The sequence below is a fragment of the Eptatretus burgeri genome, chromosome 5 (assembly GCF_056783735.1).
Source record: "Eptatretus burgeri isolate ZD-2024b chromosome 5, Ebu_testis_v1, whole genome shotgun sequence".
Classification (NCBI taxonomy): domain Eukaryota; kingdom Metazoa; phylum Chordata; class Myxini; order Myxiniformes; family Myxinidae; genus Eptatretus; species Eptatretus burgeri.
Window position 1 is genome coordinate 114,961,689 of NC_140965.1, and position 23,952 is coordinate 114,985,640.

The following is a 23,952-nucleotide window of genomic DNA, read 5'->3' on the forward strand; positions in this document are numbered from 1 at the left end:
ATATAAATATAAAACACAATTTTAGCCTTTTATATTTAAGCATTTTCTGCCGAAGGTGCAAAAGTTTCTCAACCCGAAATGTAAACGTCGGCATTTATTTTCAAAATATAATTCCGTGCGCGCACCAAAATGCCGAGTCACCTTTAACCGAGCTGAGCAGTAGAACTGCGCAGTCGTCTTCGGTCATGGCGTCTGAGCAGTGGCCTGCGTGGTTTAGATTGACTGTTATTTCTGGGGCGAAAGTGATTGTTTTTTTTTGTTTGTTTTTTTTTCTATACCTTGTCGAGGCTCGTGTGAGAGCTAACACACAACACACATCATGGGGGACATGAGACAAGAGAGGAGGGAGTGGGAAGGACAAAACAGTGGGGAACAGAGACATTTGGAGATCAGTGGAAGGGAGAGGTATGGGATGGGGAACATGGGGAATAGAAGATGGACATTACAGGGACTTTCAGAAAGGAAAGCAGGGAATTTGAAGGAGGTGGGCTTGGGTGGAATATCGGGGGTAGAAAAGATCGAGGATTTGGATGGGGGATGATAAGAGGTGGTGGTGAACAGCTGTTTTGAAGACCTGGAGGGAAGAATGGGAATGAATAAAGTGAGGGAGTTTATTCCAAAGGCAGGAAAAAAGAGGAATGAAAGAGTGAAGGTGAGCAGTGATTCGTGATTTTGGTAGTTTTATCAGAAGGGGGTTGTTGGCCGACCTTGAGTGCCCTGCGGAAATGTGGTGGGGACAAATCGCAGAGAGAGCTGTGGGGGGGGGGAGGCTGGAGAGGAGACTGTAGAAGACAGAAAGACCACCGACCAAGCTGCCGTGAATGAGTGAGAGGCCCAAAGACTCAGCCTCATTGCGGGAGATGCCAATGATCCGAAATGCCTTGGTTTCTACAGCGTGGAGCCGAGAAAGATGGGAGGCAGGAGCACCAGCCCAGAGTGGAGAGCAGTACTCCATCAGGCTGCGGACAAAAGCTTTGTAAGTGGTCAGGAGCTCAGGTGGGCCGAGGAAGGACTTTGCATGATGGAGGATTCCCAGTCGGCGACTGGCTTTGGAGGCGAGGTTTGAAATGTGGCTTTCCCAGGAAAGGTCCTGGCAGATAGTGAGACCCAGAAGCTTGAAATAAAGGACGTCTTCCAGCGGATTGTTGAGAAAGTGGATGGGGGGATTTTCTAAACGGTCCTTTCAAAGAGACCTAGTGACAGTGTGAGATTTGTCCGGATTGAAAGACATGTTCCACGTGTTGGACTAGTTCGTGATTTTATCCAGATCTGCAGTAAGCGAAGAAGCTGCTGCTTGCCGGTCTGAGGGATCACCGATGGTATGGCAGAGGGTGGAGTCATCAGCAAACAGATATAGAGAATTTTCCAGAGAGTCGGAGAAATCATTGATGAAAACCAGAAAAAGAACAGGGCCCAGGATGCTACCTGGAGGAACTCCAGCCTGGACGAGAAGACGGGATGAAAGAACTCAATTTAGGGCCACACGGTGACTGCGACAGGAGAGGAAGTCTGTGAGCCATTAGTTGTTAAGAAGTATGTCAGCGGTATAAATTTGAGTGATTGTATTGGTGATTTAATCACGCAACATCTTGACGACGAATATTCTGGCCAAACTATTGCATCAATTCAGTGCAGCAGCAGGGATGATTCGCATGCTACTCTTGATCGTGCCAATTTTGTTTCCATCGAAAGTTGTACACCGCTGTTCATATTGAAAGATTTCGGTGCCAAGTACGTCAAAGTTTCCCTGCGAGATGCTGATATTCAGCCTTCAACGGACCAGAAATCAGCCTTTGATGTGCTCATGGGGATGGAGAGACGGTACGATCAGATGCCCACTGAAAACTAAGCTGGTTATGGCTCTGATTGACTGTTTTGAGCATGTTGACTCCGAGTAGACACCTTTTTAAAATCATATCCAGCACTATGCACTGGTGTGCACGCACACATCTACGACTTGGACAGTAATTTTCTCAGCATTGTTTCCATTTGTTTGATGATCCAACAGGTTTCTATAAGAAAAACATGCCAGACTATATTGTAAAAACAAGTTTTAATCCTTCTTTATTGTATTTGACATCAGATGACATGGTGAACAATGGCATCCTGCATTCGAATGGTTTTCCATCTTCAATGTTTTCTTACATCATCCTGGTCCAGGATTTATATCACCCCCCCCCCCGACACCTACCCTTGTCTTTTCCATGGAACATCCAAAAAAATCATAAAAATATGGAATTTCTAAAAATTGAAATTATATTTATATTTATATTTTGACCTACCAACCCTACGTTTTAGCTGAAGAACTGCGTAAACCAAGTTATAAAATAACTAAGACCTAATGGAAATCGCCGGAAAAATTATCTCCGAAATTATGCAAGCTTTTTGAATTATGTTTGCAAGAATCGAACAGGGCATTAGCAGAGATGAATTACCACACATATGATGCATCAGCATGACATCATATCAATTTTTATGACATCATTCCTATTTTTTGACATTTTTTGTTTCACAACCCAGAGTTTTCATCAGATCTTCGTGAAACTTGCCATGTATATGCAGAAAGCTCACGTGCAGGCAGTAACCATCTCCGATTTTGAAAATTCTGCCGAGAAAAAAAGCTTGACATCAGAATATTGCTGCTACTTGAAATCGCCATACCATTATCTCCGAAATTAGGCAAGCTGTTTCAATTTTGTTTGCAGGAATCAAGCCGGGCATTAGCACAGATAATTTATCGCAAACCTGATACATCACAATGACATCATGTTTGTTTTTATGACGTCATCATTAAGAGGATGAGGATCTTAGCTCATTCGAGCTTGTTTGTTTTTTAAATAGTAAACACCTTCAATCAAACAAACACAAGAACAATGAAGAAAGGGAAGGTGCCACTAAATTCTCCATTGAAAACACTTATGGGGCATTTAAAGGACAGATAAAAATAAGATTGTTTCACTTTCAAGACCCTGTACCATCTTCCATCATTGAAGTGTTGATATGGTTAAACAAAGTATTGAAACTATAATTAAAAACACATGAAGTGAAATGAAAACTTTTAAGTTTATATGGGAGTAAAATTGAATATGGTATGAGAAGGTGATGAAACTACTCCCTATATGAAGACAAACCCTCACTTTATCTCATCATTTCAAGATTTTGTAAGATGTGATGTTTTCGATGAACTCCAGAGACAAGAACAAGACTTTTTATAACACTGTCGTGTGTGGTGGATTTGCGAGTACAAAAATAATCTTTTTAGATATACACATCTTAAAATCAGATCCTCTTCAAGCTTCTTCTTATATTGATTTACCAAAAGAGATAATACTTATAATATATATATTTATATATATATATATATATATATATATATATATATATATATATATATATATATATGACAAGTAATTATAAGTCAGGTGATGTGTTGTTTCTATCAAAGAATAAAAAGATTATTGGTAAGTTTAAAGATGAATTGGGTGGGAAGGTCATGAGTGAATTTATAGGATTGAAATCAAACTCTTATGCTTTCACATATATTGATAATAATAACATTGAAAGGTGTGATAAGAAGCTTAAGGGAATAAAGAAAAATATAATCAAGGAAACAATAAACTTTAAACATTATTACAACTGTTTAACCTTAAAGAAGGAAGAGTACAGCAAAATGAATACAATAATAAGTTATAAACATCAATTATGTACAGAAGAGATAAATAAAAAGCATGAGGAGCTTTTGATGATAGAATATATATTTTAGAGAATGGCATCAATTGTCTTCCTTATGGTTATAAGTATAAGTGTTAAGATATTGGGCTGGGAATTTTCACAGGCTACCGCTGTCTTTTTGCTGATTTATAAATGATAGAACCAAGCAATAACCAAACCAAAGAGTGGAGATGTAATCAGCCTTGGTATTTAAATGGGAAACAAAGAATGTGAGAAATATCAAATAAGTTTTATTGAAGAAATAACCGGAGTAAAAGTAGTGAAAACAAATAAGCAGATAAATTTAATCACAAATAAGTTGGAGAATGTAAAGAAAAAAAAATATCCTTGAAGGGACTGAAAACTTTGATGGTTATCAATTGAACAATGGAAAAACAATTTACGACAATCTCAAAATGATATGTGGCTCAGGAGGTGGCCAAATAAGAGCATTAAGAGAAGTTTATAATTTCATTTCTGCTCAACAAAGACACTTAAACCAAGAACCAAGTTCCAAGTTATTCTTTGTGAATATACTCGATGGAAATAAATGTTATACGAAAATTAAGTTATTCCCTTAAAGTAGAACATGGACAAATATTCGTTGGTTCGCTCTTTGAGTGGAATGAAAATATGAAAGGGAAGAAGTGCTTTAATCAGTAAGTCTCAATCTTTCATCGTCTCAATTTTTCCTTTGCTTGTATGGGTGGGAAGGGGATAGGTGGGGAGAAAATGAGTCTCCTATTTTGAGCTTTTCGAGCTTGGGTCAGAAAGTTTTCCCTTTTCCCCATTCATTTTAATGGGAGTCCCAGAAACCCCATTTATCATCTACTCATGTTTCTCCAGCCTTGGATTGTCAACAACAGTTGCAGACATAAAACTGCATCTTATCTCATTAATAAACTGCTCTCCCAACAACAACATATTAAGAAGCTTTGGATGCCAGACTAGTCAAATATAACTACTATGAATCAAAGGCAACTCAGGCTGCTGTGTATGAAGACAGTTGTTATTGCCTGCACCCACTAAAAATTGGTTGCTGGCTGCAACGTTCCTTAGGGCACTTGGATGAACCTGGATTATCATATGCAAAATGATTGTTGATTGCCATTTTAATAATTGCAAGAATAAAAGTGAATTGAAATGTTATTTTTCTATCTCCAACACTTTTTGTCCCCCCGCCCTCCGACAAGCTCAAAGACCGAGAACATTAAAATGAACTCCGTCCGACCGTCTGACCGACCAATTGACCGATCATCCGTCCATGTACTTTTGTGTTCACAATATTTCAAAATCCATTGAACATTTAGCTTTCATATTACAGATTTATATTCCTCGTGACATAATCTCAATCTGATTAGATAATGGATGTAATTGTCTGACTTATGTTGCCAGGGCAACCACTTCAGTAACTTGGCTTGTGTTCGTGATATTTCAAAAAAAAAAGTTAAACATTTAGCTTCCATAGTGCAGATTTCTATTCGTCATGATGTCATCTCAACCTGATTAGATCATGGATGTAATTGTCTGAATTATGTTGCCATGTCAACCACTTCAGTAACTTGGCTTGCGTTCGTGATATTTCAAAAAAAGGCGTTGAACATTTAGCTTCCATCGTGCAGATTTCTATTCATCATGATGTCATCTCAACCTGATTAGATCATGGATGTAATTGGCTGAATGATGTTGCCATGGCAACCATCTCAGTAACTTGGCTTGTGTACGTGATATTTCAGAAACCATTCAAGATTTAGCTTTCATATTACACAGATCTATTCCTCCCTCCTACCACCCAAAAGGTGGGGATCTACGGTATCAGCTCTTTGTTCAAGTAGCATTAGTAAGGATATGTGCTTTCATGTGAGTTAGGTAAACCTTTTCTTCTTGTATACGTATTTTTCCTGTTGCATGCTCGGTAAAGTAAGTTATGGGGTGTAATTTCCAAATTCAAATTCTGTTTCGTGAAGACCTGCATAATTGAGTCAAATAGGTTTTCAGTGTTTTTTTTCATCACATGGATTTTTCAAGTAGTGTTTTTTTTTACTTAGGACAAATGATATTGGCCTCGAGCCTAACTCGGATTAATGTTTCTGCACTCCATGACGATTTCAGATTGTGCATTTGGTTCTTGAAAATCGCGCTCTCAATTCATCTGGTGCAGCCACTGCGAAGCTTCACTCTCCATCCTTGTCAAAAGTTTTCTCCCCAGCCACTGGAGCTACTCATAGTGAGACCGATGATCATAAGGATTACACATTTGTGACGGATGGTAAGAAATTAAGGGTCATCTTTCTGTTGCTTTGACACATCATTGTCAATTGTCCAGTTTTTCAGCACTAATTTATTACAAAGAATCAGATTTCTAACTCCTAGCCAACATTGCAGAAAACGTTTTTGAGGTGACCCTGGAAAAGAGCGTCAATGGACTGGGTTTCAGCTTCATGGGCGACAAAGAACCCTGGACGAATTCCGAGTCATGTGATGTCGTACGCATCAAGCGGCTCTTTACGGGGTATCCGGCTGAAAGCTGCCACAAAATTCAGCCTGGCGATGTCATCCTCCGTGTTAACGGCATCCCACTGCGGGGCCTGTCCCACCAGGTTCTGCTTATCACAGTGCAGTCCATTATTCCATTGCATTAAATTTACCTGTCTATAGTTCTGTCTATAGTCACTTTGCCTTTCTATAGTCACGTTATTTCCTTCACCCTCTGACTGATAATTTGCATTTTGTGAGTCGATCACAACCTGCATAGACTTGTCTTATTTTGTTACCCTTATTTATATTGGAGATTTCATATCAAGAGGCATTCCATGATGGGTGTAGTATTTTATCTTTTATTAACAAAGACTCATGGCACGGCATTGTGAACTCTATCTCGGATGTGTCCGCTGAGTAGTAGTGTGTATATATATATATATACATAGTTAATCGGATGAAAATTGATTATTTATGTGATCTTGACTTTTTGACCTATTGACCTCAAAAACAATGGAATTCTTGGTGTGACCACCTTTACCAGGTGGTTAAGTTTTGTGAATATCAGAGTAAAATTGTGACCTGCAGGTGATTGACATACAAACAAAATACTAGACTCGACCATCCAATGTACTTGTGAATCTTCTTTGAAAGTAGCATACAGACACACAGACAGAGGTGAAAACAACAATTTCGATGTAATTTTGAAAAAAATCAGCGTTTCTCGATCTGGATCTTCACCAAAATCAAATGAATTCATGCTTTTCACACACCCAACCTTTCCACCAAGTTTTTTTTGTTCTAATCCGTCCATGACTTTTCCAGATATTATGCTCACAGAGACAGACAGACAGACAGACAGACAGACAGAGAAACAGACAAACAAGCAGTCATAGACTGGTACTTACGAAATCGTCAATTTAACCTCTGACCTTGTCTAATAAAAGCTGTCTCTCGAGAAGGTAGCGATGCAAACCACAAGTTTCTATGATGATTCTGTACCAAACCATCAAAAATCGAATGTTTGACCTCACTGTGACCTTGACCTTTGACCAATTTTGACCAAAATCTAATCAGCACTAGCCATCACCCTCCTGAATCACGTGGTGTAATTTGACATTGGTAGCTTCTTCCGTTCTCGAGTTATCGTGCCTACAAACAAACAAACACACACACACAAACAAACACACAAACAGATGACGGAAGTCATCAATATACTTACGAAATCAAAACAAACAGGGGTGAAAACATCATCTCCTCCCACCTTCAGTGGTGGAGGCAATAACATTATATGTCACAGTAAATGTCCTTTGATACCCTCAAATTGAGTCCAGTGTATATGGAATTCATGCTTCCTCATGGAATTCATTCAAATCACACTTTAATTAAATACATTTATTACACTCGGGTCGTGCAGTCCAGGATTGGTTCATAAGGACTGAAAGCTTCACAATTTGATGTGAACACCTCGACGCTCCTTCACTATCAAAATGTCATTGTTGAGTACATGCAGCGGCATCGAAAGCCAGCACGGGCCCTGAGGCAAACAACCTTGGGGCCCCCATCCCCACGCTCTCTCCCATACATTTGTATTAAAAATTGCACTTACAGGAGAAGCTCGAGCCCCTCAATGGACCGCGAGCCCCGAGGCAGTGACACCACCCTGAACTCCCCTCTCGATGCTCCTGAGTGAATGTTATTACTTATAGAGCGATAAAGATAAACTCCATTCTTGATATAAAGATATCAAATCAAAAAGATGATGTGCAAAAAACGAATTTTAATCGGACTGGTTCAGAAAATTTTACAATCATCTAGTTATTAGAGTTTAACCTTTTTGACTGACACATATATATATATATATATATATATATATATATATATATATATATATATATATATATATATATATATATATATATATATATATATATATATATATAGTTGTCACTGTTATGGTTCCATACTCAAGGGGAGTTCAAAAGGTCATCTACCTATTATACATGTTTTGTTTGGTTGAGAACTTTTAAATCCCCCACACCCCTTCATATTTTTATTGAACAGTCCTGCCTTTTGCTTGAATTATAGCCAATAATTATTTAAGTTGTGCTTCAGGCTAAAAATCATCTTGCTGAAATGCTTCTGAGAGTATCCTTATTTTTAACATTTTGTTGAGGTGGGGGATGGGCTTAGGACCCCTTTCTTTTCCTCTCAACTCCCCTCATGCAATGTTCAAGGTTCTTCTTTTCTTTTTTTGTTTCCTCTTCTCCTTTATTATGCTTTTCCCTTTCTCTGTTTTTTTTAATCCTCTTCCTCTTCCTCTTTCATTTCGTTGACACTCTTCCATCTGTATCTGTTATACTTGCTGGGATGTGCAGGGAAAGCATACTTCCATCATGTGATTTCTATCTTGTAAAACAATGTCGGTGAATGCTTGTTTTGCAGGCTGTGCTGTCGGTGCTTCGAGGCACGGGCCCGATTGTGACCCTGAAACTGTGTCGCCCAGATCCCGGCATCCTTCCTTCCATAAATCCTGACCTCACAGTGTGTACTTCTCCTTCTACAATGCATCAGATTGTTTTAGATTTAAAGTTTATGAGGAATAATGGACAACATATCTCTGGTTAGAATTATTTTATTGTAAAAGGGAAAGGAACTAAAATGGAATAGTGATGCAAAATAAGAATGTGGGAGTTGAAGTTGAGTGTTGTTGGTGTTGATTATCCCCAGTCAGTTCTGCGTGAACAGGCCTGCGACACAGAGGTAGCCGATCGATCTCCCGGGACAATCCAGAGATCCGTCGCATCCAAGAAGTTGTGCTCTTGTCTTTGTGAAGCCAGGGCCGCAAAGTCTTCCATAATGTGTTTTATCGTGCGTGCGGCGGCCTGGCAGAGGTTGCAGGTGTCGTCGGTGATGTTGTCGAGTCGATATTTGTTCTGAAAAACTGTGGCTGGTGTTCACAGTGGAGATGTGAAAGGCGAACATGATCAGACCTGTGGAGTAATTTCTCTGTGTCATCGATGGGGGGGGGAGTTCATGCCCAGGATATTGTTTGGACAAGGCAATTGGTTCACCTTGTCTGTCTGCTTATTGTTTTTGATGATGTGGGTATGAATGTGTTTTTTTCTCGTCATCATTGATCGGTGGAGGAATGCTTTGGAGGATGTTGTTGTAGTGTCTTTGTAGTGTAGTCTTAATGTGTCTCGGGGTCTGTGGGTGGTTGGACATGTAGTGGCATGGGTGATCAGTGTTGGCACGTGCAGAGACAAGGAACTGTGCACCACTTATGTTCGAGTGGTCTTTGATTTTTAACATTGTTGCCTCTGTGTGTCGATGCTCGATGGCTGTTGTCAAGTTGCAACTTGTGATGATGCGAAGGGCTTTGTTTCGGCTGGTCTGTCGGGTTTTGAGATGTGTGTTAGCTCGGCTGGAAGCCCAGGATGACCTGGTGTAGTCAATGACTGTTATAATATACTGCTTGTATGTTAGTGATGTTTCTTTGTGGTGTCTGAAGTCGGTGTTTGTGAGTGCCCTAAGTATCTTCAGCCTGGGTGTGCTGTTTTTGCATTGATGTTGAGTAATCTATTGATGTGGACCAGCAACCGGGGTTGTGGATCCGCCATTTGGAGAGGTTCTGGGCTGAAAGGATCGAAACCTCGATGAAAAACAGTGCCCAACTGATGATCTGGGTTTAACCTCCAAAAATAGGTATTTGCTTTCTTTTGCGAAACTGCACACACGATTTTGATGAAACTTGACCACAACCTCCATCGCCCGTGATTTACTGGGTGTGTTCACAGCATTAAAAATCAGGGTCTGATGGGGTCTACGAGGGGTAAAGTGGGTCCAGGTTTGACCCTGTAAAATAGGTGTTTGCTTTTTTCTCTGAAACACAACCTTCATCATCCATGATGGTCCTCAGAAGTTCTTCAAAGTTTGGTGAAAATATGACAAAGGCCTCTTGATGCCTCGCAAATCCCACCAAACAACTGCATATCAAGTAAGTCAATTTAAAGGTCGAAGGTCATTACGATGCCAGGATCGCGACTTTTTAACTTCTCAAAAAAATATTCACCTGATTTCGATGTAACTTGGGAGGAATCATCTCTGCATGGTGCTATCACAGGTTTGCTCAAACCATCGGCGGATTTACACATTTTGTGGATCATCCACGCTTACCAGTGGTTCCTTGGTTCTACCAGGTGACCACAGGTGCATTGCCCTGATTTTTAATGTTTATTATGCGATCTGAGGATGATGTGGATGTGTTAAAAGTGACTCCTAGTATTTTAGGTGTGTGTGTGTGTGTGTGTGTGTGTGTGTGTTTGCATTAGGGATGTTGTTCAGTGTGATGTGTGGTACAGCACTATGTTCCTTGGTGTAGTTTGTTAAAAGAGTGAGTGTTGATTTTGAGGGGATTCCTTTCGTCTGTTGACGGTGAGCCAGGTTTGCAGGGTGCTGAGGAAGGTTGTGTTGATGTTGCTATGGGTAGAGGAGAGCTAATGGTGATGGCATCCACATATTAGGCTATTTGTATGTTCTCAAGTGATTCTGGAATGTCGTGCATGAAAAAATTTTCGTGTGGGGGAGATGACTGAGCCTTGAGGGACCGATCGGAAAGTATCATGTGTGTGATGACTTGCCATTAAAAATTACATGTGAATGTCTGCATGATAGGTAAGTTGGCCAGCCAGTATTTGGTGTTGTTGGCCAGCCTCGGCAATTATTTAGTTGGAGTTGGCCAGCCAGTATTTAGTATGTTTATCTTGAGTATTTAGTTTTGCTAGTAAGAGTTCGTGGATGGCGTCAATCACCTTTTCTTTGACAGTTTTATCCAATTGAAACCATCCATGGTGTTTTGTTTGATGTTTGTGTGGTTTGTGTCTGTAAGTATTAGGGGTTCTGTAACTTTGGAGGTTGTGCAAAGTAATGTGATAGATTTGTTGGAGTATTTGGTGGGTTCTCTTTTTTTTTGGTTTAAGGAGGGTAACGATTTTGCCTAGTTTGTAAATTTGGGGAAATCTTGAGTGTTGGTCGAAGAAGTTGCTTATATTTGAAAGGGCTGATATGCCGTGTGGTCCAAGGCATTTTAAATGTAAATATGAGATGTCATCAGGGCCAGTAGAATGTGAATTTTTGATGTTTTTGATGATTTTTTTTCTTGTTTGTGCAGGAGTGAATGGTGTGACGGTGTTGTTGAGTTTCTGGCTGAGTTTACGTCTTGTAATACTTCTTTCCTCCTTTCTGGGTTCTGTGTGATTTGTGTTTGCATATTGGTCTATTGAAATTGAAAATTATTTATTACTGGCGAATACCACCTGTCGCTTCACTGACTGGTATACTAAAGGGGGGGAGGAGAAAAAGAGGGGGAGGGGAGAGAATGAGAGAGGGAGAGTGAGGAGGGGTTGGGGAAAGGAGGGAGAGTGAGGAGGGTTGGAGGAAGGAAGCGAGAGTGAGGAGGGTTGGGGGAAGGGAGGGAGAGTCAGGAGAGGTGGGGGAAGTGAGGATGAGTCCCATTTTGCTCAATTCTCTGACAGTTGATGCATATGGGTCTGGAGACTTCCCAGTCAAGAGTTCTCTTTGAACTGATTGCAGCCAACTGTCAAACACAGTGTTTTATGAGTGATGGTGTGGGGAGAAATCTGAAGCGCTGGTCAGTCAGAGCTTGTGGAGTGTGTTGGCGACATCAACTCCATGATATACATTTCTGTCCTTGAGGATGGACGTCTCCATATCTTCTCCACTGGTCAGATGGTCAAAAACAACACTCTGTTCATGGAAGATGGAGCTCCATGCCACACTGTGAAAAAGACCAAAGAATGGCAGGACAGAAATGGGATCAAGCGACTTCCATGGCCAAGTCAGTCTCTTGACATGAATCCCATTGAACACCTCAAGGCCATATTGGATTGAGCTGTGTGGAAAAAGTCCAGGAAAGCAACATCACGGACAGAATTGTTCAACCTTTTCCATGAAGCCTGGGCAGAAATCCCACAAGAGAAAATTTCGGAACTCGTTAGTTCTATGCTTGAAAGAGTAAAAGTGTTGAAACCTGCAAATGGCAAGTCAACCAAATACGAGTGTAAGTATTAAAATGGATCAAATTTACTTCAAATGTTAAATAAATAAATTCTTTAAAAATCATGGTGTCTATTTACTTCTGTCATGTCTCTGTACATGTCCGGAGATATTTAACGCAATCTGGAAACGAACACTGCTCAGAGACAAACACCACCCAGACACGTCCAGAGACAAACTCCCTCCCGTCCAGGGGTCTTGAGGGTGTTAATGGTCTTTTGGGTCTAAAAGGTCTTAAAGGTTCTTAGGGGTCAAAAACATTTGGGGTCTTAAGGGTTTTAATGGTCTTTAAGGTTGTGGGGGTCTTAATGGTCTTTGGAGATTTAGGGATCTTGAGGGTCTAAAGGATGTTATGGTTCTTAAAAGGTCTTGCGGGGGGCAGGGCATCTAGAATGTATTTGGGGTCAGAAGTTTCTTTGGGGTCTTAAAAGTGTTATGTTTATAAAGGGTCTTACGAGTCTTAAAGGGTTTTAGGGGTCTTACATGGGCTTAGGGTTCTTAAAGGGTCTTAGGTACTTTATGGTCTTGGGGGGTCTAAAGGGTCATAGGTGTCTTAAAGGGTCTTAGTGGTATTAAAGGGTCTTAAGGGTCTTAAAGGGCCTAAGAGATGGGTTTATATTCAGGTTTTTCAGATTCTCCAATAATTAATCGTTGTGGTTGAATTTTGTTCAGTGCGGATGAGAAATCCATGAAGGTAGTCCTCACATAAAACCCAATTGTATGATTTTGTTGTAGGACGGCCCTCATCAGGCAAAGGACTGTTAACAGATTTGCCTGGTTCGTAAGCAAATTGAAATTTGTTGATGCAATTCACTAATGACTACATAAGAAATCTCATCACAATTCTTTCGAAACACTTCGTTGTCAATGAGGTGAATGCCATTGGCTGGTAGTCATTCAATTCAGACGGTCGTGCTTGCTTCGGTACTCGAACAGCAGCAGCAGATTTCCAGCAGGATGAAATTTAATGTAACTTCATTGACAAGGGGCACTGCCAGCAGTCTGGGAATACTTTCATTTGAGGATGTTAACTTGTTGTTTCTCTGATGTTATGTTGTCTGTGGTAGTTCTGGCTGCACGTGAGGGTGTCATGGTGCTGTTTGAGTTAGTGATGCTGTTTATGATTTTGTATTAGTGTTTGGTGTTGGTTGAGTGGTTGAGTGTGCGTATGAAGAAGTGCCAGTTTTGTGTTTTTTATTTTAGTTGGGTCTGTTGTCGATGCAGAATCCTCTTGGCTCTCTGCATCCTTATGGAATTCATTCAAATCACATTCAAGCACTTGCTGTGCAGCAACCCACTCAGGAACAGCACGAAGGTGGTAAAACGAATGGCCTTAAATCGGAGCCTACGAGAGAGGTTATGCCAGATTTGGAATCGAACCAAGCTCTCGAGAGTCACAGGTAAGTGCAAACGCCTCCTGAGATTGTTCACTTGATGTAAGTTAATGTCGATCGATGTATTTGCACATCCTTGAGCAATCTTCATGCAGTAAATGCAATGACGTTAATATTGACCATTTGTCCCATTCAGGTCCTCTCCACATGGACTTTCAGATGTGACATTTGCAAACCCAGTGGATCCTAGCTCTTTGAACATCTCAGATAATGATGCCTCAGAGATGCCATTTCCTGGTAGCTTTGAAGAACTGGATGCACAGAGCAGCTCATCTCCACCGTTGCTCCATCGTTCTGTTGACTCCATTGATCATGATAAGCAGTCAAGTTGTTCTGATAGCATAGAGGACACGGAGGAGCTGGACAATGAAGAGGAAGATGAGGCTTGGGAAGGTGTGGTTGACGAAATGGAAGATGAAACGAATGAGGAGGAATTTGATGACTATGCCCCCGTGAGCTTTTCTTTTTATCTCATTGGATTTGTTATTTTCTTGAGTTTTCTCACCCCAGAAATTACTCATTTACAATCAATCATCTTTAAACTTGTGTCATTTTCTTTTCTTCCGGATTGTTGATATCTTTGTTTCACAAGGTTAATAGTTAAATATGGCAGCTTCACACAAAATTCCACCTGCCCAGAAGAAAACATTGGGTTTGTTGGTTTTATTCCCAACCAGGAGGTAGAGATCGAGCTGAACCTGGAAAAGCAACCAGGAGAAGGCCTTGGGTTCACGGTAGCCCGTGGCCAAGAAGATGGAGGCTGCTATGTGCAGGCAGTTGTGGAAGGTTCTGCCTTACGTAATGGCCAAATCCGTTCAGGGGATCGCCTCTTAGTGGTAAGACGTCAGCCTTTATCCACACAAATGAGAAATACCAGCTTGGAAGTTGATTACAGCTTAAAATATTTAATGTGTTTAAAGTTTGTTGTTTATGAATTTGCATCTATACAGGTGGACACACAGGATGTTTCAGCTATGGCCTATCAGCAGGTGGTGGAAACTTTGCGTGCCACGGGGCAACAAGTTAGATTGGTGGTGGGACGTGCACTGAAGAACCTCGGTGCTCCTCTGCCTCCTGAGGACCTCCCAAATATTGTGCTGCACCGATGTCAAAGCGGAGAGACCGGTACAGTGTTGCTTTGTGTGGTCAGTCAGAATGTCAACCATTTCAATAATTGGCATGCCTGCTCTCCTCTACACTCTCGATAGAATTGTGCCATTTCCTGAATCAAAATACAACTCTCCAGTTTTCAGAATGCTTCACTTTAGTATTAAATGACACCAAAATTGAAATACACCAGGACCCCGACATTCACGGGGGATACGGTCCGGGAAAAGCCTGAAAATGTTGAAAACGTGAGGGTATTGTTTCAGTGGGAAAAGGGGAGGGGGGGGGGAGTTCCAGGGTTTTCCCAACCCCCCCAAAAATCGAAGAATGTCGGAATAATTGTTATAATCGGAGTAATCGGAGTGTTTTGTCATTGTTACAATGCAGACAATGGGGATAATGTTATTGGTTCGCAGGGCTTCCTTGTTCACGAAAAAGGCCGCAAATGGTGACACCACCAAAGTCGGGGAATTGGTACAATGGGGACAAGGGGGATAACATTAAGTTTGTGGCAGTTCCTGGTTCAAAGGAGAAAGTTTTTAAAGTTTAAAATGTTTTCAACCACAAATGCATGATTACAGTTTCATTAAAGATACTTACAAATAAAGAAAACGACAACACTAGGTACCGTTTCCAATTTATTTAAGAATGCATTTTAAAGTCTCTTAACCATACCGTACCATACAGCGAAACAAAAAATACAACAACAACATGTACCGTTTCAATTTTTTATTAAACAAATACAGCACACATAACTTTTCAAAATGATGAAGATGATGATGATGATGACAATGAAGATGAGGTGCCCCGGGAGTAATAAGTCTTGAAAGTTGATATAACCCCGTGGTTGAGCAGCTGGATGACAGAGGCGGTGTTCAGCGGCAGGAACATGACCTCAACTTTCAGGTGAGCGCCGTTCAGGTCTGTGGGGTGGCCAGGAGCATTGCCAAGCAGCAGGAGTACCTTGAACAAAAGGTTCTTTCCTGCCAGGTACCTCTTGACTTGAGGAACGAAACGGGTATGGATCCTGTCGATAAAAGTACATAAAAGTCGATAAATGTCCTCCAGTACACAGGCAGTGCCTGCTTGTTTTTGTTCTTCAGTGCATGCGGGTTTCGGGAACGGTAGAGCATAATGGGCTTTACTATAAAGTCTCCTTCGGCGTTTGCGTAGTGAAGGGATACCCAATCCTTTGCGGCCTTGAAACCAGCTGCTTTGCTCTCGCACTGTGAGATGAACGTTCTGGTCGGCACATTTTTTTCAAAACAAGCCAGTCTCATCAGTGTTAAAGACCTGCTCCAGCAGGTACCCCTTCTCATCAATGAGGCTCGTGAGTTTTGCAGGAAATGCCTTGGCTGCATTATGGTCTGCGGAGGCACGCTCTCCTATGAGCTTGATGCATGCATTGTGGGTAACTGTGGGAGGGTGAGTAGTCTGCGCATGGTTTGTGGGGGATTTCTATGGTGATGCTGTATTCGGCAGCTGATAATAGATGTGGTGAGCGATGTCATTGTGTAATTAGTCCGTATTTAGCTCACTGCTAATTACACTAATAGATATGCTGAACGTTTCCATTCTTTAACTCACAGGGCATGACGTCTTTCCTATCTACAAGCAGATTATGTTGAGTGTTCTTAAAATGTAACGGCTCAGATGGTGCTCTTTGTTGAAAGATGGTGATTTACACTAAGATGCGCTGAATGTTTCCATTGTGAAATGTCCATACATGGCGACCTGGTAATTACTGGACACATCAATAGATGCTGTTAGTGTTTTAATTCTGTAAGTAACTCATGGGGGATGGTGTCACGTGGAATGATGTGTTACACTGGTGATACATCCCACAAAACTGTGTATGTCTCCAGCGAACAGGTCAATCTGGAATGACTTATTGAATGTCTGACAATCAAAGTGTAACGAAATTGTTCATCAGTTTAAAATGCTCGGAGTGCTCCTTGTACCACACACCCACATACACACCTTAAGCAGATCATCAAATGTGATACTTTTTCACTATATTGTTCTACCAATTGTATCTTTATTCCACTAGTTTTGAGTGTTCATAAAATTTAGTTTTCTTGATTAGTGTTAAATCAATAATATCAAACAGATGCTTGCAAATATTTCAGAACAAATACTTGGACAAGATGTATATTTAGGTTCTATTTTTTCTTTCTTACTTCAGAATACAATGATTTTGAGTGCAAATTTATTTTAAGAGCAACGACAAGCTATGACTTTTATTTTTAAATTTTTTTCTTGCCAAATCCACACGCTTTTCTGTGTGATCATGTTTCTCTCTATTTTGTATTGTTCCATAATTTTTCCCCTTACTCTGTGATATCTCTTCTCTTCTCTTCTTCTTTCATCTTTTTTTTCTTCCCTTCTTACCTTATCTTCGGGGGTTCTAAATACTGACAATCTTCATCACAATTTAAATGTATTTCATATTTAAATGATTAAGTCAATTTTTGATATCTTCTCTTTCAGTTCCTTGGAATCTGATGAGCTTCAAATGTGTGATGCAAAATGCCACCTTGGATAAAATTAATGTCAATTAAAAATTATAAATTTGATGATGAGATCACTGTATCTTTTAATAATAATAATCAGGCTGAATTTGATTCAGTATTGATCTAAATGATACAGTATCAAATACATCCATCCAATGTCATACAGAGAATCAGTTCTCAAAAAATTTATATCCCATGAACAAAATATTTTTCTTTATCACATGTAAACAGAAGTAGGAGTAAACATTTTGGAAATTTGAACCTGCTTTGAGAAAAAATAAACCAAAAAACTTCTGTGACTGGTCTTTCGGAAACATGGCTCTGACATAATCCATGTTCTCTTTTTTCATTGTCAGGTTTTGAATGAATAACAAATAATAGGCTAACTAGAGGAGGTGGAGTTGCATTGTTCATTCCCTTAAATTATGATTTTAACATACTTTCTGAGTTAAATTTCATGATTCCTGTACTAGAAACGATTTTTCTAGAAATCCTTAATCCTGGTAAAAAGAAAGAAAAGAAAAAAAAAGGAATATTGATCGGTGTTATCGACAGACCATCAAGCTCATATCAAAACTAATTTTTCAAAGAATTTCAAGTTCTTTATCAAATGCTATATTTACAGATAAACACTGCTTTTTGATGGGTGATTTTAATGTATACCTGGTGTTGGCTTAATTGTTAGGGTGGTGGGATTGGGATCCCAGGATCCTGAGTTCAAATCCCACTCGGCTGTTGAATTAATACCAGGTGGGGTTAACTCGACCTGTCATCCTTTCGAGCTCAGCAAAATGAGTGTCGGCTTGCTGGTATACTGTGTCGGAGTGGCGACCCGTCCAAGATTGTGCCCAATAGCCAAGGAGACTGCTTTGGCAGCACCTACGCTCTGCACAGAGTATGGTCCCAATGGATGGATGGATGGAGTTGACACTGCCTGTCATAATTCTGAGGTCAGCAAAATGAGTGCCTGCTTGCTGGTATCCTGTGTTGGAGTGGTGACCTGTGCTGGATTGTAGCCAATATCCAAGGAGACTGCTTCGGCAGCACCAACTCTCTCTGCAGAGTATGGCTTCAATGGATGGATGGATGGATGGATTTTAATGTTGACTTTCTTTGTTGTGGCCAAAACTCTTTTTCACAAGAGTTTTTGGACATAATATTGGCAACTTCATTAATTCCAATTCTAGCCATACCAACAAGAATAACTGAACAATCAGCTACATTGATTGATAATATTTTCACTAATGTTTATCCACTTTCTGAAGCAGGATTTGTCTTCTCAGACATTACAGACCATTTCCCAGTCTTTGCCCAAATACCTGATTTAATTTCGTGCCTTAAATCTACTATTGGTAAACTAACTTGCAAGTTGACTTCTGAAAATGTTCATAAATTTAAAAAAAAATCTAAGCATAATTGATTGGTTTGAGGTCTTAGTCCTGCAAGATAGTAATAAATCTTTGATAAGTTTATGGAAATCTTAACTCATATTTATGATGAAAACAATCCCTTTAGAGATATTGAAATTCTCAGATTATAGGAAAGTTCCAACATCTCCATGGATCACTATATCCTTATTGAGATCAATAAAGAGAAAAAAAAGTTGTATTACAAGTATAAATTAAACCCCATTGAACAAATGCGACTTAAATGCACCAATGATAAAAATGTACTTACAAAACTTTTCAGAAATGTAAAAAGAGATTATTTGTCGAAACAGATACATGAAAATAAGTGATATGAAGGGCACTTGGAAAATCATAAATGGAGTTATGAATAAGAGTAAGAAAGATACTTCAGTTAAGCAACTTAAGTTAAATAATGTTCAAGTTGAGGATAAAAGTGCTATTGTCTAACATTTTAATGATTATTTTATTTATATTGGACAAAATTTAGCCAAGAGTACTGTTCCAAACAGAATTGTTACTGATTATTTTAATTTTTTTGGATAAACATCCGAACATAAATCCATTATTTCTTTTTCCAACTCATGCCGATGGAATTAAGGATATTCTAAGTCATTTCAAAAGCAGAGAGCAGGTCATGATGGAATGAATAATGTCCTGGTTAAACATGTACTTCCTGAAATTATCATTCCATTAACACATATATTTAATTTGTCTCTCACCTCTGGAGTTGTACCTGACAAAATGAAAATCACCAAAATTGTTCCTATTAATAAATAGGGTGACTCTCAAGAGGTTTGAAATTACCGCCCAATTTCATTTGTAATAATTTTCTCTAAAATTTTTGAAAAAATTATGTATATTTGAGTGATTAACTTTCCCAATGTATTTAATGATCTGCGTAATTCACAATTTAGTTTCTGTTAGAAACACAATACTAAACGTGCTTTACGAGCATTCATTGATAACACTGTAAATGCCATTGATCGTCATTCTCATACCATCAGTATTTTCCTTGACTTCTCTAAGGCTTTTGATACCATCGATCAAATCATTCTTCTGCATAAATTATCGTACTACGGAATTGGAGGCAATGCCTTGGTGAAGTTTGAGAACTACCTTACAACGAGAAAACAGTTCGTTGTGTTGAATAACTGTGAATCAAGCCATAAACTGGTCACATGTGGTGTCCCACAGGGCTCTATATTCAGGCCTCTGTTGTTCATAATTTATATTAATGATTTCTATCAATCCTCCAATATATTGTCATTCATATTGTTTGCTGATGACTCAAATCTTTTTTCTCTCACCCAGATCCATCTAGTTGAAAGTCAATACTCAACTAAAAGGTGTTTTTGAATGGATAATGGCTAATAAGCTCTCATTAAACTTAAATAAAACCAACTACATGGTTTTTAGTAGCACAATCCCCATTCTTATTCATCAAAAATGTTTATGGCAAGTAGAGACCACCACATTTTTTGGTGTTGTAATTGATGAAAATATGTCATGGACAATGAATTTGAATAACTTAGGCAAAAATATTTCTAGAAGTGATTAACATCATTAATAAGTTGAAAAAAAATTCCCGAAAGAAATACTTCTTTCATTGTATGCTACTCGGATCTTGTCTACACTGAATTATTGTTTACCTGCTTGGGGAAATTATTTGAAGCTGCAGATAGATAAGATTTTAATGATTCAAAAAAAGTTATAAGACTTACTTGCAACAAAGGCTCTCGGTCTCATACAAACGATTTATTTCTTGAAAACAAAATTTTAAAGATAAATGAATTGTCGTTTTACCAGTTGGGAACCCTTATGTTCCAGCGAGAGAGACAAGAATTACCGAATAACTTCGTGCAATTGTTTACCAAAATGATCAAGTCCATGGTTACATGACAAGACAAAATGGGATGCTCCATCTCCCACACGTTTGAACAAATTCTGCAAAGAAACAATTAGTTTTGGCGGGACCCAAATTTTGGAATTCATTCAACTTGATCCTGAAATCAACTCCTAGCCTTTATTCAAAACATAAATTGAAATTAGTACGTTTGAATAAATATAGAGCTGACACACAGATAATCTTATTCTGTTCACCAGTATTCCAAGTAGGATAATTTCAAGATAATGGTGAAATTTTTACTGTATTTACTGGAGTCCTCTCTCTCTTTTCCCCCTCTTCCCACTCCCCGTTCCCTATCGTTCTCCCTCTTCTCTTTCCTGTATTTCTTCTTCTTCTTTCACTCTAAATCTGTGTTGTTCAAATAAGTCCAGGTGTATGTAATACATGTATGTATTTCACTTATATGTATGAAATTGGGGTCTATTTCCTGTAATACAAGCCTGGCTTTTAACATAGACTCCTCCATGTCACTTCATATTCATATTGTCTTAATTACTCATTTTTGTATTTTAGTGATGATTGTGGAAATAAACTTGAACTTGAAATTGAACATGAAATTGTATGAGGCAAAAAATTCATGATGTCATCGGTCATGTGGTTCAGCAGCCATTTTTTATTTTAATGTGGGTGGGGGCATAACTTGCGACTTCACGACGTCAAAGAGTGCCCTTGTAGTTTTTAATCATTTAGCATACTTCTCCACTATTTTTACTGAATAATCGTGAGATGATGGGATCTCGTGAGATTATGAATGAAACATTGAGTCGTTATTTACTTTTAACATTGCTCTTGGGAAATGGGAAGAGGATTGTTGTTCGGAACTGGAAGAAAGGGGGAGAGGAGTACAGCGTTGGGGGATGAGAGTTGGGAGTGAGAGCTTGAGGTGCTGGGAGGGGGGATTTGAGGACTTTGGTTTTGGACGGAGGAAGGAGTGCTGATGACTTGAAAAAGAAATGGGGAGAGGTGGACAGAGAGTTGGGGTGGGGAGAGGGCAGAGAGGGGACAGAGAGTTAGTGGAGTGGGTTGAGGCATTGGGGTGGGGGTTGAGGACTTGGGGTTGAGTAGGAGGGGTTGTTGAGAACTTGGGGTTGGGTTGGGAGGAGTGGGCATTGAGGATTTGAAGTCACATTTTACATTACCTGGAACTTCCTGCTCGTTATATATCCTATGATTACATTCTGATGATAATCCTGATATTCCTTCACCCACAGTCATGCAATTCCACTTTGTTGTAATCCCACAATAAGAAAAACAAAATACTTTTGCTGAGGTGACTATCAGGGAATTTTGCCAGAATTACTGAAATCGATTCAGATATTTGGATGTTCAAAAGCAGCAGCTTTACATTGATTGGTTTATGGTCAAAATTGTGAAATTGAAACAAGATATTTTAGTCATGTAATTTGTTGACTGGAAGCATTACAGATGTATGAAAGGAATAATGTTGTTAAAGTGTCGATGCTTTGATTTATTTTGAGAGTTTTATTCAACTTAGTTGCACTATAGTTGCTCACATCGGGTGACGCAATCATGTAAAGAAACACCTGATATGAGCATCATAATATTTTGCATTTTGCTCATACATTTAAGTATGGAGTTAAATTTTTGACAAATAATTTCCAGCTACTTCCCGTCTCTGTGAATTTTAACAAAATGCAAAATAGTGAACATGTTGTTGATTTAGTTGAACCCAAAAATTTATCATGATATTCGGTGTTATTTTTTATTTTTTTGAACTGCCTACACCTGTGTGCCTTAGGCCTATTGCTCTGTGGCGGTATGGGGACACCCTTGCAAGCGTTACATTTGTCTGGTGTGCTTGCTGGCTCTCCTGCTGCTCTCGATGGCTCACTCATCCCAGGAGATCGGCTCCACTATATTGATGGCAAAAGCACCATGGGAATGTTACGGCGTGAGGGTGAGATGATGATTTCAAACTCTGGTCCCCAGGTCTGCATTAAAGCCACAAGGTAAATGTTTTCACAACTGTGTTTTTGCCCAAGTTCAATATGTTGTATCTTTCATTGTATCTCTATTTGATTTTAATTGCAAACCGATGCATTCTCAACATTAGGCCGAGTTTGGTCGAGATTACTTTGTCCAAATGTAAATACTTTTTTTGTTGTTTTTTTTTTATAAATTCAAGGGACTAATCCATCTATAATTCCAGCAATGTGTGTGTCTGTGTCTGTGTCTGTGTCTGTGTCTGTGTCTGTGTCTGTGTGTGTGTGTGTGTGTGTGTGTGTGTGTGTGTGTGTGTGTGTGTGTGTGTGTGTGTGTGTGTGTGTGTGTCTGTGACCGCTGTTTCTCGACAACCACTGGGCCGATCAAATTGAAACTTGCCAGGTATATTGCTGAGGCCCTGTGGATGTGCCTTTTCAAGGTTTCATATTAATCGGACAAGTGCTTCCAAAGTTATGGCCATTTATTTACCAACCAATGAAAGAACACGTTGCTGCGTAAGCCTGTATCTCACTGGGCTGCGACAGCTCGCGACAAAATGCGAACGGGATTCTCCAAAATGTCTGGAAACATTCGCGGTGGTTCTCAATTTCCTCGCATGAGTCGCAGGACGTCGCTCTGGTGTCACTGGAATTTTGAACATGTTCAAAAAATTTGTGCGACAAATTTTATCTCAAAATAGTCACAGAGACGTCGCGGTTGTTTCGAACCGGTCTCAAACCCTTCTCAATTTAGTTTCCATGAGTCAGAAGGTGCGACAAATGTGACATGCAATGTAATGTAGATAGATTCACAACAGTTCAATCCAGATATGACTAAAAAAACAAAAAAACAAAACAAAACAAAAAAACTCAGTCCATATTGTAAAACCAGCATTGTCTGTCCTCTTTCTCTCCTGTTCTGAGTAATGGCCTTCAATGCAAACGTTTCACTTTCCCATCATTCCTTTCACATTCCCATCATTCATAAATCACGTCACACATATTTTTACATAAATTAGGTCACATATTTTTACATAAATTAGGTCACACACAAAATATGGTCACACCCACAAGCCCCTATCAAGGCAGATGAACAATTGGGTCACACGCAATGTTTGTGGATGCACCATTGACAAGTCACCGAACACTTTGAACAATCAGGCTTGGTCAGCATTCTCCTGTAATCCCACCATCCTGTTCTGCCAGGGCACAGCTCCCACACCGTTGTAGTACTCAGTCAGGTACCCACTTACTCGTTTCCCAACTGACAATATGATTGCTGGAAGGGAGAGGCGCTATATATATATATATATATATATATATATATATATATATATATATATATATATATATATATATATATATATATATATGTATGTATATATATATATGTATATATATATATATATGTAT

At 39.4% G+C, this 23,952-nt stretch overlaps 1 protein-coding gene across 5 annotated transcripts in view; it reads left to right on the plus strand.

Annotated features, from left to right (window-relative positions):
* Nucleotides 1-23,952, plus strand: part of LOC147027209 (tyrosine-protein phosphatase non-receptor type 13-like) — a 284,017-nt gene that overhangs the window by 174,465 nt on the left and 85,600 nt on the right. For all 5 annotated transcript variants that reach the window (XM_085883442.1, XM_085883444.1, XM_085883445.1 and 2 more), the window contains exons 24-31: nucleotides 5,824-5,980; nucleotides 6,097-6,311; nucleotides 8,635-8,733; nucleotides 13,492-13,667; nucleotides 13,798-14,113; nucleotides 14,339-14,497; nucleotides 14,612-14,786; nucleotides 22,356-22,566. In XM_085883442.1, the coding sequence (XP_085739568.1) occupies nucleotides 5,824-5,980; nucleotides 6,097-6,311; nucleotides 8,635-8,733; nucleotides 13,492-13,667; nucleotides 13,798-14,113; nucleotides 14,339-14,497; nucleotides 14,612-14,786; nucleotides 22,356-22,566 (1,508 nt within the window). The remainder of the gene's footprint in view (nucleotides 1-5,823; nucleotides 5,981-6,096; nucleotides 6,312-8,634; nucleotides 8,734-13,491; nucleotides 13,668-13,797; nucleotides 14,114-14,338; nucleotides 14,498-14,611; nucleotides 14,787-22,355; nucleotides 22,567-23,952) is intronic.